The following is a 14,238-nucleotide window of genomic DNA, read 5'->3' as shown; positions in this document are numbered from 1 at the left end:
GCATATCAACTTTCCATATATGTGTGGGTCTGTTTTGGGGCTCTGTATTCTATTCCATTGGTCTGCCTAGCTCCATACCACACTGTCTTAATTACTATAGGTTTAAAATCAGTCTTGATAGCTAATCCATTGTAGATTCTTGAGCAAATGAAAAACACAATTGAAGTGTTACTCTGGGAAGACTATTCTTATGACTTATGTCATAAATCATGTGCTTAAGTTCCACTGCCAAACTTATGTACATATTCTTATGTAAAATGGTCAAAGGGGATATCACAAAGGCTAACAAAATGATGGCGGTGTCAATGGAGAGAAAACAAGGAACCAAAAATTAATTCCAAAGAAAATATTAACAAGGTTTTTTGACTGATTGGATACAGAGAAATTAGGAGAGAGGAAGAAAGGTGACCTAGAGCGGGCGCAAAAGAAGAGTAAAGGTCTGAGATTTGGGGAATTTTCTGATTTAGCGGGTGAAAGGAAGAGGAAGGGGAGAACATCTGAGAGGTAGGATAACCAGCACGGTGCATTATAACCATAATAAGGATTTTTTGAATGGATTATGTGGGTCTTATTGGCCCAACACCTTTGAGTTCCCTCATAGGTATGACTGTGTGTTGTTTCTGTGGCAATCTTCAAAGTCCCCAGAAGAATTTTGGTGTCACAGGCAGCATTTGAAACATATTCCTTGCTGGACATGGTTGAGACGCCACCGTTCCGTCTGGTCTCTCGCTGCAGTTCCGCAAGTTGGCCGCAGGGGGCGGACTCCGCGGCGGCCTGGAAAACTGGCGGGGGCGCGAGGCGCCGCTCTCTCTCGGGTCAGGCTCTCGGCTCCCGGCTCCCGGCTCCCGGCTCCCGGCGCGGAGCCGTTCCTCAAACGACGCGCAGCCGAGGCGGGTGGCTGTGAGGACGGGGGACGCAGAGTCGTCGGATCCGGCCGCAGTCCGCAGTCCGGCTGAGCCCGGAGGCCGCCCGGATGGAGCCCCCGCTCCCGGTCGGAGCCCAGCCCCTTGCCGTATCCGCCCGAGAGAAGGGGGAGGGGAGGCCACGCAGGGTGGGGGGGTGGGGGTCGGAGAGATTGCGGAACGCGGCGCAGGGATCGGGGGCGGTCAGGCCCAGAGGCCGAGCCGAGCGGGGGAGGGAGGCGGGCGTGGGAGGCAGTGCCTCGGGACCGGGGCGGGCAGCGGGGCGAAAGCCTCCCTGCACCCCACACCGCGCCACCCCTCCCTGGCTGAGCTTCTAGAAGAGACCCTTGACTAGCGTCCGCATACTGTCGAGGGTATGGAGATGAAGGGTCCTCTCCGGGAGCCCTGCGCTCTCACCCTAGCCCAGAGGAACGGGCAATATGAGTAAGTAACCACCTGATTCCCACAGAGGAGGGGAGCCTGCCATTACCTCGCAACCGCAAACCGCGACAAGCCACCCGCCCTCCTACCACTGAGGCCGCGCGGGCAACAGGTTCAGGCCAAGGTGTGAAGTGCAAGTGGTTTAACCACGGGTCTTTGTCCCCAACTTCCAAGCTGCTAGATTTCTCCTGGCAGTGTTGCTCAGTGGAAAGACTCAATGGACGGGGAAGCAGGAAGCCTGGGTTCTTTGTTCCTGCCCCTGCAACTGACACATGTTGTGTAACCTTGGGCAAGTCAATAAAGCTTTCTGGGCCTTAGTGTCCTCATCAGTTAAATGAAAACATTAACTAACTGCCTTACCTTATAGCCTTTGGAGTTTTAACTGGGAGAATAATAAATGTGAAAGTGGTTTACAAAAAGTAAAAGTGCTATGGAAACGCTTCATTAACCTTATGTTAGTGCCTTTTCTTAACCCCATTCAACTGGTTCCTCCACTCTCCCAACCCCTTTATTCCACTTGCTTGAAGGCATATTCATTAATTCAGTAATGGTTTAGTGTAGGCTAGTAACTACTCACTTATTGACTTGGCTGTTAGAAAAAGTAATGAAATATGTAGAAATATAAATGACATTTGCCATTTTATCAGTGTGTGTTAACTTCCACTCTGCCTTGCATGCACATAGGACCTCAGTAAATACTGTTGGCTGATGGATCAAAAGATTATTTTGATAAGCTATCACTATAGTTACTGATCTCACTCCCTTGCAACTAATGCCTCATCTTAAAAGTATCCATGGTGACCACTATATATCATAGGCCCCTATCCTTGTGTGCCCAAGCCACCTCCTTTGGTTGTTCACTGGTTTCTTGACATCAGAGTTTAAAAATTGTTGATCACTTAAATCCTGTCATCTTCCAACATTGGATTCTGCCTAAAAACAATTTTTCTCGGTTCCCGCTTTTAGTTTGTCCAGACTGAGTCTGTGTCTATGCTGTCTAATTTACACAGAAGAAATTCCCACTGGCCTATCCTGCCCTTTTCTAAGACTCTTGGTGCCTCTAACTGGATGTCAACTGATTCTGTGAAGTCGCTCTTCCCTAGGTCCTGCTTGGTCAGTTCTGTTGATGTGGGAAACTCATATTATGTTTCCCAGATTTCATCAAACCTTGAAAGACCCATTTAATGTAAGTGAATTTAACAGAAAAGTGAATTGAAAAGCGGAACACCGCTGCGGCTTCCAAAGGCTAGAATGGGATAGAGAGATGGGACCCTTGGGCAAATCAGTAAACTTTTGTGCCTCAGTTTCCTCTTCTGTTAAAATCAAAATTATGAGGATTAAATAAAATAGCTACATTGTTGATATGACCATAGCTTGGGATCTGGTCCCTTTGCTCAGTATATTTGGAACTCTATTTAGCTAATAAGGGAGTGAGCAATTGGCCTTGAGATAAATACCTCATTCTATCTGGACTCTTGTACTAGAACTTTTAAAGGGTGGTAGCTCTCCTGACTATTTGTGTCCTCCTCACAGAGAAATCAAATTCTTTTGTTCCAACTCTTTGTAAGTTATGGGAGTACAGCAACATCTAACACTTAATGTCTTGATATGTGCCAGGTATTCTTCTCACCACTTTTCATGAGTTAGTTCATTTAACCCTCATGTGAGGGTTATTGTGAAATAGTAATATCATCGTCAACTTCCTTTTCTAGATATAGACATTGAGGCACAGAGAGGTTGTCACTTGTTCACAGTTAGGAAGTAGCGTAGCTGAGATTTGAACCCATGTAACGTATCTCAGGATTACATTGTCTGAGAAGTTTCTTTTGAAATCATCGGAGTCACCTAATACTGTCGTACCATCTATAATCCTGAAATTCTTGTCTCTTGGGTGCCTTCTCTGACTTGAGTGTCCAGAACATTTTTACTTTGGGCCTTTTTTTTTTTTGTGAGGAAGATCAGCCCTGAGCTAACATCCATCCCAATCCTCCACTGTGTATGGGACGCCACCACAGCGTGGCCTGACAAGTGGTGCATAGGTGTGCTCCTGGGATCCGAACCCGGGCCGCCAGCAGTGGAATGCGTGCACTTAACTGCTAAGCCACGGGTCGGGCCCTACTTTTGGCCTTTTTATCCTAGAACTTGAAGCCTATTTTAATCTTTACTTCTGTGGTTCCTGCTATCGACCATAGGAGAAATTTACTTGAGAGACCACCGTTACATTTAAAAATTGGTTTTTTGGAAACAGGGAATCAAACACTAACATTCATTTTTTTCAAGAAAAATGGATTATGATGCAACCTATTGTTTCATCTTTAACCTTCCTTGAACAAATCAAAGTATTTCCTAAGGATAATGCTGAGTCTGCGTTCACAATTTGTCACTCGTTTCTGTTTGACAGCTACCAAATTCTGATTTCCATTGTTTTGCCATATACCTATTATTTTTCATCTTTCTGTTCTGAAAGGGATGATTACATTTAGGTAGAATTTGCATACTTAGTGTTAGCCCTACTCTCTTGCTACAGTTTATTTAGTGACTAAGACATAGTAGATATTCAATAAATACTTGTAGAATTGACTTAAATTCACATTTTATCTTTGTTTTGTGATGGTTTTTTTGGGGGGAAGGGTGCATTTCTTTTTTTTACTGAGATATAATTGACATATAATATTAGTTTAAGATGTACAGCATAGTGATTCAATATTTGCATAGATTGCAAAATGATCACCACAGTAAGTCTGTTTAATATCTATCACCACATGTAGTTGCATTTTTTTTCTCATGATGAGAACTTTTAAGATTTACTCGCTTAGCAACTTTCAAGTATACAATACAGTATTATTAACTATAGTCATGTTGTACATTACATCCGCATGACTTATTTATCTTATAACTGGAAGTTTGTACCTTGTGACCTCCTTCACCCATTTTGCCCACCCCCATCCCTCACCTCTGACAACCACCAATCTGTATCTATAAGTTTGGTTGTTTGTTTGTTTTTATATTCCACATATAAGTGAGATCATACAATATTTGTTTTTCTCTGACTTACCCCACTTAGCATAATGCCCTCAAGGTCCATCCATGTTGTCTGTTTTGTAATGGTTTTTAACAATACAATCCATTTGAAGCTTTACTACTAATGGTTAGCACCATTGTTAGTCTACATTACTTTGAGATTATACTGGTTTTGTGTTCACTTTCTTCAAAGTAAATTCTTCCTCCTTGACCCTTGCTTTATCAGCCTTTTATCTAGTTTCTGGTCTCCATCTGCGTTTATAAGACTGCTCGATTAAGGAACTTTGCAGGATGAAGGGGTCTGCCCCATATTCCTCTAGTCACCTTAAAATATAAACCCAGCAGATTAGGCAAGCAGGATCAGAGCAGAAAGACAGCATTAATACTCTTATTTCACTTAGTTCTGTCTAAGCAATTCCTTTCCCCAGGTTATCTCCTTCAAAGTTAACACATTTGAAAAAAAATTCAAAAAGCTAAAACAATAAACCACCCAAAAGACAACAAAATAGAAATCAAATGCTTCAAAACAATGACATTTTTAATGTCAGAAGTTGAACTGTTGTATTTAGAAATTTGTCTCTGTTTATAGCTTGATTAACCTAGTTTGTTTATTCAACCTGTATTTTGAGCAGCTGTTAGGCAGGAGACAAAACTGAATATTATAGGGTCCTTGATTTCAAGGAGCTCAAATCTGTGAGGGAAATAAATATAACTATAATGGAGTGTGTAAGTACTCTATTAGAGGGGCAAGCAAAGAGGATGAGGCCCACTGGTTCTGCTTGGGGTGTTGGGGGAAGCTTCACAGAGGAGGTGATATTTGAGTTGGGTCTCAGGAAGTAAAAAAGAGTGTTCCTGGCAAAAAGAACCACCTGAAGAGTGCTTGATTTGGGGGAAGCTAGGAGATGTTCAGAAAGGCTATTTACCTGTAGGTTATATCTTGATTCCTGGCCACTAAGGATAAGAAGTAAATGAAAATTAATATTTCAGGAGTACATAGGAATTTAGAAGCCTCACATTTCGTACTGAGGGGCCAAGTTCTTCAGTCATGTTTACCTAATAATAACAGCATGAAGTTGGAAACCAGAGTAAAAGCACAAGGGCTATAAAGGCAATCTGGTGATATCTGCTACTTTGTTGGTCACTGGGGTTGTTTTGACCAATGCAGCTGGCTGGGAACCTCCCCTTACTCCTCCATGACTTGTATACTTGTTTGAAGAGATAGGACCATTCTTTGTTAAAAGCCGCCAGGGAAATATAATGGGAAAGCTAATTTATGAAATTTCTAATTCATTTATTCAACAAACTTGAGGGACTGCTATATGCCAGGCACTGTGCTAGGTGCTAAAAATCCTGTGGTAAAAAGACAGCCATAGTCCCTGCCCTCGTGGACTTCACAACTAGCTATTAGTTCTTCGCTCTGGTATGCATGCTCTGAAGGTGTATGTATGCACTGTTAATTCATGCTCTTAAGATTGTAAGCTGTTTTTATGTCATAGACTATTATATGTTCTTTATGCTATAGAACAGTGTGGGTATTCAGATACTGATCACAACTAATATCCTTTTTTTGTGTGTGAGGAAGATCAACCCTGAGCTAACATCCATGCTAATCCTCCTCTTTTTGCTGAGGAAGACCCGCTCTGAGCTAACATCTATTGCCAATCCTCCTTTTTTTTTTCCCCAAAGCCCCAGTAGATAGTTGTATGTCGTAGTTGCACATCCTTCTAGTTGCTGTATGTGGGACACGGCCTCAGCATGGCCGGAGAAGCGGTGCGTCGGTGCATGCCCGGGATCCGAACCCAGGCCGCCAGTAGCAGAGCATGTGCACTTAACCGCCAAGCTGTGGGCCCGGCCCCTAATATCCTTTTAGACCTAGAGCAATGTCTACCTCTCATGAGGCTCAGATCCAAGGATCGAGATTCAACAAGTCTAATAAATACAGACTAGATTTGTGTAAAACAATATAGCAATGTATTTTGTTAAATGTTTGGGTTTTTCAGTAGCTATTCGTTGATGCATTCTTCTGTTTCCTAGGTTAATAATCCAGTTGCACGAGAAGGAACAGCATGTTCAAGATATCATTCCTATAAATAGCCACTTTAGATGTGTTCAAGGTACTAGCTTTAATTGCTTAGCTAGTTTTATAATGTTTTTCCATGGTCATTATTGCGTTGTGTAATACCATACATATTTTAAATTTGTCACTGCACATAAAATGAAATGTATTACTCTTTGCATAAAAATATAACATTACTAACCTACCATTGAGAAGGTGATAAATGCTTTGTCTAAGAGTGCTGAAACATTATATTGAAATATATTTATATTTTTTCACAGACTTATATGTGGATTTAAATGACATTCTTGTATTTAACTGACACACTGCTCATTGTAGAGTATCAAGGTCGCTTGGATTCACACACATTCAGCACTTTCTCCCCACACTATTTGAAATTAAAACGTTTGGCAACATGCCTTGCCAAATTGTAATACCTTATATTCCATTGTGCTGATTCTCAAACGTTGACATTGGTGAATCATAAGAAAATCAACTCCGGGGAGGAAATATTTGGCTTCCTGCCCTCAAATTTGGAGACTGAGAACAGAATATCTGTTGTTTCATCTGCCACAATGAAACTCAAAAATTGGGAGGTTTGTGTAGGAGGTATTGCTTCTGTCGTCTCACGTTGCTCTAGAAAGGAAATTGATTACTAGAGAACAAATGCCTTATGTTTCCAGTGGGTCCACTGGCTTCATCAGACAGATGCATTCTGTATCAGCTGTAGCTTCTTGAAAAACTTGAATCCTACCTTGCATGGATTTCTTTCTTAAACTACATTGAACTTTTTTGATCACAAAAGTTATATATGTATTTATATGTATGTATAAAAAGTTTAGAAAAAACAGAAAAGTATAAAGAAAATAAGTAAATTCCCATCCTTCAGAGATAAACACCTAACATCTTCCTTTTTCCTACACATGTAACTTTTAGGGTGAGTGGGACTCATACTGTATGTAGTGTTTTGTTCCACATGCCATCATATTATGAGTGCTTTTCCATGCTGTTAATAGCTATATACTATTCCATTTTATGAATGGCCCGTGGTGTAATTATTCTCCTATGTTTGACATTTGGGTTATTTTTCGCTAATATAAATAGTAATGTGGTGAACATCTCTGTACAGAAATCTTATTGCACATCTCTTATTTCCTTAGGATTTATTCCTATAAATAGAAATACTAAGTAGGTATGGCTTTTTAAGACTGCATGTATTAAGAATTAAAAATATCCACAATGAATAGTATCCACATTGTATAGAATGAAGTCATAGCCATTTAGCCTGCCTTGTGTGAGAGAGACATATTGGCCAAGGCTCCTGCATGCCATAGTAAGTTGCTGTGGTCAGCTCACTTTTCATGTTATAGCACCCTTTGTTACATTCCCAGCCCTTTAAGGAGGAGAAAAGCCAAAGAACATGACTTTAGATTAGTTTTCTGTTAACTCTATACCATTGTGTACTACTTCTAGAGTCACATTTACCCTGTTTCTCTTAGTATTATTTTTAATAAGAAATAGATGGCAGATTGTTAGATTGGAATCTAGGAAAATATGTGCATGCACACACAGTAGTTCCCTATAACAAAAGGAACAGTTACCTGCTTGAGTTTTCACCTCCATTTTGTTTCCCACCCTGTGCATCTATATTGAAAAGTCTATAAATACTCAGGTTTAAAGAATTAAAGTTACTGAAGAACAGTGGTGAACATATAATACCTTTGTCTGATGCCCTGTTCCTTGCTTCATCATGCTAGTAAGAGTAGTGAGACTGTTCTCTAATATTAGACAATGTAGTTCCTTACCAGTTGCTTCTGTTGTTCCTGAATAATGGAGCCAAATATACAATCCAGGCTTGTAAGGGAGCTAGAAAAGGCTGAGAATACTTCTGGCCAAGGTAGATCCAGGCTAATCCCAAGGAGTCAGTACCCAGAGTTCAACTAGCCAGGAGAGTCTGGCAGGTGCTGTTGGCCAAATCCAGGGAAGTCAGAGAGGAAGAAATAGGTTGAGTCTAGACACTAGAGGTAAGAAAGGAAGTCCAGGAGAGCTATTGAGGGAAAGAGAACTCTGAACTCAAAGACTGTGCTTTGCTCCATTTTATATGTTTTATACTTCCTTATTGGGTGTGGTAGGCCTTGGACCCACAGGTATTAGTTGTAACCCGAAGGTAAAGAACTTGAGGTATTCTCTGCTCCTATAAGGGGCAGGAGCCGAGATAATAAGATTACTGGGAAATTTTCAGAGACTAGATCTGTGTTGAGAAAGGAATTCACCTCTGGGTCTTTGGGGTCACTTCCTTGGCTTTTTATAAGAATTATCTAAATCACATGATTAGATTATATTAAATCAGTATGTTATAGTTGAGGGGAATTAAACTCACCTTCAAAACTTGAATTACCATGTTGTTATATTCCATACTATTAATTTGTCATTCCTTGATTTGCTTTGAGGTGTTCCATTCAGTTACTTGTTCAGATCATTTTTCTTTTAGTTGAATTGCTCATAATCTTTAGAACCTAGTGTTATTAAAATCCTTTGTTAAAAATGCTAAACAAAAAAGCAAAAGATTTTTTAAGTGTGTTCTAAGACCTAGGAGTGGTGATTGAGAGAAGCAGTGATTTAGTTAGGCGTGTACTTCTTTTGGTTGTAATGAATAGTTTTCTCTTTCTTGATCCTGTTCTTTCTTCTTTTCCTTCAGAAGCGGAAGAAACTCTTTTGATTGATATAGCTTCAAACAGTGAGTATCTTTCTGAATGGAGTTGATTTTCATTCAACAAATATTTACTTGAATACCCACAAGTATGTTTAAGACACCTTTTTTGACATATCTTTTATCTTACCATCTTATCCTGTATTCTCCATTTTCTTAAGGCAGCCATACAAATTAGCTTTGCTTCCCAAAAACATTTAGGCTAAGCATAAGAAAAACCAGGTGGCTGGCAAGAATCTTTAAAAAGTTGAAAATATCTGCTTTTCTAATGCTGAGCTTCTTTGAGCTACCAATATTGTTGCTGTCAGTTAATTCATTGTTGTGGAATTGGTAATTGTAGGAAGGGCCAGAAAATATTTAAAGCACATGAGGTTTATGAGTGTTTTTTTTTTAACTGCTGTTATGTTTTAAGCTTTTTTTCCCCACCTGCTTTTTATTTTTGCATGTTAAATCATAATGTTTTCCTTTATTTGTTATATTTTTGTGGAGGCTACAGAGTCCCTCTTGTACCAGGGGTACCTTGCTTGTACCAGGCATACCTTTCTTTCTTAAAAAAATTTGGTCTTTTATTTAAGCCTCATCCCCTCAAGGCATCCCTTTATTGGAGGGAACATGGTCTTCTTTCTTACCGTTTCTGTTCTTTCATTTTTATCTGTTTGAAGCAAATGATCATGGACTTCCTGTGCAAGCTGTTCTTTGTTTATCATCTAATTGTACTTGTTATGGGGAGGAGAAAACGGGCACTTGAATGCTACTGTGACTATTCTGTAGTTGCTGTGGAAAAAGAGTATGTGACCACATGAATCTAATCAAAATGGTTACTTTATCTCTTGGTTGAGTCCTTGGATAAGTGGGGCTTGGCCCTTAAGCTTGGGGCTATGAGTTATGCACAATTTTGTTTAGACACAATCCCTGTTCTTAGCACCGTTAATTTGTATTGAACAGTTTAGGTGGGCTTCTTCTGGTTTGGGTTTTATTCTCTTCTTTGGTCATGGATTTTGGAAGTCTTAAGGGCTGATCCTGAAAAGCTAAGTAAACCCAGCTGCTGACTTCTACTGCAGTTATCCAAGAGAGCAAATAACTTAATATCTATGTCTTATTGTGCTTAGAAAGAAGGCAAAAACAACACTGAAAAAGCAAACTTTGAGCAAAGGCAGTTCAGCAGTGACTGACATTGCTGCTGAAATAAGATACCCAAGTGTTCTGTTCTTGGTGTGGAAATAGGTATTTGATCCAAAGCTGAAAGGTTAAGCTGAGCTATGCCTTCTCTTTTATAAACACCTAATTTATGGCATTAGTTTTCTTGGCCTCTCCTACATAGAAATTAGCCATGTGTTGCTCTGTCCAGAGTTCAAGTTACTAGATCATAGAGGGGGAATAGTTCAGTAACCACTTGAATAAAATCCTTTGTTATTTCTGCCCATTTAATAATATTTGCACTGAAACTAGATTTTATCTTGATCCTGGGGCTTCATACATAAACCTTTAGAGTGCACAGTATGTTGCAGGAGAAGTTCCTGGGTTTGTTAGGCAGGCCTGATTTTAGTGTAAATATGTCTTTTCCCATTGTCTGGATGTTGGTATTAAACGTTTTTAAATACTTCTTTTCTGATTATAGAGGTAATATATCTTCATTATATACAATTTGGAAAATTCAGAAGTTTCAAGTATCAAATTAAAATTGTGCTCCTGCAGTCTATAGATCACCACTGCAGTTAACATTTTTATGTATCTCCTTCCAGTCTTTTATTTGTGTTTTTACATAATTGGAATCCTTGTATGTCGTTTTTGTTTTTGTGTGTGTGTGTGTGAGGAAGATTAGCCCTGAGCTAACATCCAATGCCAATCCTTCTCTTTTTTGCCGAGGAAGATTGGCCCTGGGCTAACATCTGTGCCCATCTTCCTCTACTTTATACGGGACGCCACCACAGCATGGCTTGACAAGTGGTGCATCAGTGCACACCTAGGATCCAAACCTGCGAACCCCGGGCTGCCGAAGCAGAGCGCACACATTTAACCGCTGCGCCACTGGGCCAGCCCCCCTTGTATGTAGTTTTTATCCTGCATTTTCATTTCACATTGTATTGTGACCTTTTTCCATGTCATTTAAAATTATTTAAAAACATGATTTTTATTGACTAGTATTTCACCATAGATATGTGCTAAATTTTATTAAATTAACTCCTTTATAAAATTAAGTCACTGTCAAGGAACATGGTATATCTCTCTACTTATTCAGGTTCTCTTGATATCTCTCAGTAACATTTTGTAGTTTCTTCATATGTATCATTTATTTGTAAGTTAAGTATTTTATGGTGGATTTTATTTGTTTGCTGCTATTGTCAGTGGAACATTTTTTTCTCTTCTAATTGCTTATTACTAGTATACAGAGCAACTATTGAGTTTTAGATATTTATCTTTTATCCAGCCACTTCACAGAAATTTATTTTTAATTTTTTTGGCTATTTATTTTGTGTTTTTTGGTTTTGATAGACAACCTAGTCATCTGCAAATAATAATTTTGTCTCCTTTCTAGTAGCTGTAACTATTAGTTTTGCTTCATGTCTTATTACCGCAACAAGAATTTTGAGACCAATGTTAAATAATGATGATGATCCTTGGTTAGCTTCTGATTTTAGTGAGAATGCCTCAAGTGGTGCTTCACTGTTGAGGACATTATTTCCTATTGATTTGACACGGTTTTTAAAAAACCATATTAAGAAACTGCATTTATTTCAAGTTTGTGTGGTTTTTAAAATCGTGAATGTATGTTGAATTTTATCAAATGTTTTTTCAGTATTTATAGAGATGGTTATATTGTTCTTCGTTATTTGACCTATTGATGGACTATGTTATACTAATTTCCTAATATTAAACCCTTGCTGATTTATTCATTATTCAGCACATATTTGTCGAGTGCCTTCTATTTGCCAGGCACTGTTCTAAGTGCTGCAGAATCAGTAGAGAACAACCTAGATAGAGTTGCTGCTCCTGCTTTGGTGCTTGCTTCTGTGCTGTTTCCTACTAGTGTCACATAGATGCCTGTGATCCATCAATTCATTCTATAAAAATATGAATACCTTTTATGTGCCAGGCTCTGTGCTAGGCTCTAGGGATATAGCAGAAAGCAGCGTAGTCATGGTACTTCTTGAAACTTAGTTCGGGAAACGGACTTTAAACTGATAAGGTATAGATACTTACATGCTTGCAGTTTTGATAAATGCTATCAAGGGGAGATACAAAGGTTTTTTTTTTTTTTTTAAGAGAACTGACTAAATTAGGCAGGGTGGTGAGGGAAGGCCTCTTTGAAGAAGTGACGTTTAAATTGAGACAAGAGGGGTTAAGGAAGAGACAGGTGAAAATGGGGGAGAGATGAGTGTTCCAGGTAAAGGGAACCACACATGTAAAGGCCCCAACTTGGGAAGTAGCTTGGCATTTTCTTTGAAATGAAAGGAGGCCAGGGTGCCTGGAACAAGGCTTAGGCACCAAGCTAGAATGGGCTAGGGCCAGATCTAGTAGGATCTTGTAAGCTATGCTAAGGAATCTGGATTTTTAGGTTTAAAAAATGGGAAGAATATGAAAGATTTTATGCTGGGGTGTCATCATTTGCGTGGAAGCCAGTTAAGAGGCTATTTCAGTAGTTTAAGCTGGAGAGTATGGTGGCAGTAGAAATGGAGAGACGTGGACAGATTTGATAAATGTTTTTGGAGGTTAAATCAACAGAGCTTGGTTTGGGTGTAGAGGGTGAGAGGAAGAGAAATGTCAAGGATGAATCCCAGGTTTCTGACATGACTGTGGATGATGGTACTATTTGCAGAAATAAGAACATTGCAGGAGGAGTGAGTTTCCTTTGGGGGATTATGAATTCAATTTTAGCTATGTTTAGTTTGAGATTTCTTTGAGACATTTGAGTGTAGATGATAAATTGGCAGTTGAATGTATGCATCTAAAGCTCAGAAGAAAGGTCTGGGTCACTAGCACATGGATGTTGTTTGAAACCATGAGAGATGATGTGATTGCATATAGAGCTCTGCTGTCAGATACAATAGCCACTAGTTACGTGTGCCTCTTTAAATTAATTAGAAATTCAGTTCCTCAGTTGTACTAGTCACATTTCAAGTGCTCATTACACACGTGGTCATTGGTTACCATATTGGACAGCACAGTTATAGAACACGCCCATCATCACAGAAAGTCCTGTTGGACAATGCTGATATAGAGTTAGAAAAAGGTTTAGGGTTGAACTCTAAGGAACTCTAGTCTTTAAAGATTAGATAGAGGAGATAACCTTGAAGGGCACTAAAAGTTAGTGACCAAAGAGAGAGAGACAAGCTAGATGAGTATGGTGTCATAGAATCCTTTGGAAGAGATTATTTCAGGGAGTGGCCAACTGTTGATTTCTGCTGATAGGTCTAATAAGATGACTGAAGAGTATCCATTGGATTTAGCAATATGGAGGTTATTGGTGACCTTAACAAAGCAATATCAGAGGAGTGGTGAAAACCGGAGTCATATTGGAGTGGATTAAAGAGAGAAATGGGAGATGAGCAAGTAGCAACTGTGTGTTTTTTAAAGAAACTTGACTGCAGAGGGGAATATAGAGATGGACTGGAGTCGGAGGGAAATAGGGGGTCCTGGAGGTTTTTTGTGGGGATGATTTAAAACATGATTAAATGTAATACTGATGGGAAGGAGCCTATGCAAGGGAGAGGTTAAAGATATTGGGAGGAGGTATCTAGGGAATGATTGTGAGTGTGAGATTCCTAAGAGAATGAGAGGAGTTGTAATTCAAAGAGAAGGTGGCCTGTAATAGGAGTACTTGTCTTTCTTGTGTCAGAAGGGAAAGGATGAGTATAAATACAGGTAGGTTTCCATGTGATGGCTTCCATTTCCTCTGAAGTATGAGGTGAAGCAATGTGCTTGGAATGAGAGGGTTTGAGAAGAGGGGGATTCAAAGTTTGAGGATAAATGAGAAGATGTGAAATAGTTGTTGCAGATAGTAGTAGGAGACTAGCTGACTATAGAAACTTAGATTGCTTCCTATCATAGAGGGCCCAGTTGAGGTTGAGGTTAGCAATCAGTTTATAATGATGGGTGTGTATGTGTGT

General features: G+C 39.6%; 1 protein-coding gene across 3 annotated transcripts in view; it reads left to right on the top strand.

Annotated features, from left to right (window-relative positions):
* The first annotated feature begins 813 nt into the window (after nt 1-813).
* The window catches only part of OCRL (OCRL inositol polyphosphate-5-phosphatase), a 47,635-nt gene continuing 34,210 nt past the window's right edge, over nt 814-14,238 (top strand). For 2 of the 3 annotated variants that reach the window (XM_087426747.1, XM_014792804.2), the window contains exons 1-4: nt 815-1,012; nt 1,267-1,346; nt 6,399-6,478; nt 9,119-9,157. In XM_087426747.1, coding sequence (XP_087282873.1) covers nt 974-1,012; nt 1,267-1,346; nt 6,399-6,478; nt 9,119-9,157 — 238 coding nt within the window. In that variant the 5' untranslated portion in view covers nt 815-973. Of the gene's footprint in view, nt 1,013-1,266; nt 1,347-6,398; nt 6,479-9,118; nt 9,158-14,238 lie in introns of all 3 variants that reach the window. The other variant, XM_087426748.1, reaches the window with a different exon arrangement.

Source organism: Ceratotherium simum, chromosome X, assembly GCF_057802395.1.
Source record: "Ceratotherium simum simum isolate JZ-2026a chromosome X, ASM5780239v1, whole genome shotgun sequence".
NCBI classification, from domain to species: Eukaryota; Metazoa; Chordata; class Mammalia; order Perissodactyla; family Rhinocerotidae; genus Ceratotherium; species Ceratotherium simum.
Note: the sequence above shows the minus strand (reverse complement) of the source record. Positions and strands in the feature narration are given on the sequence as shown.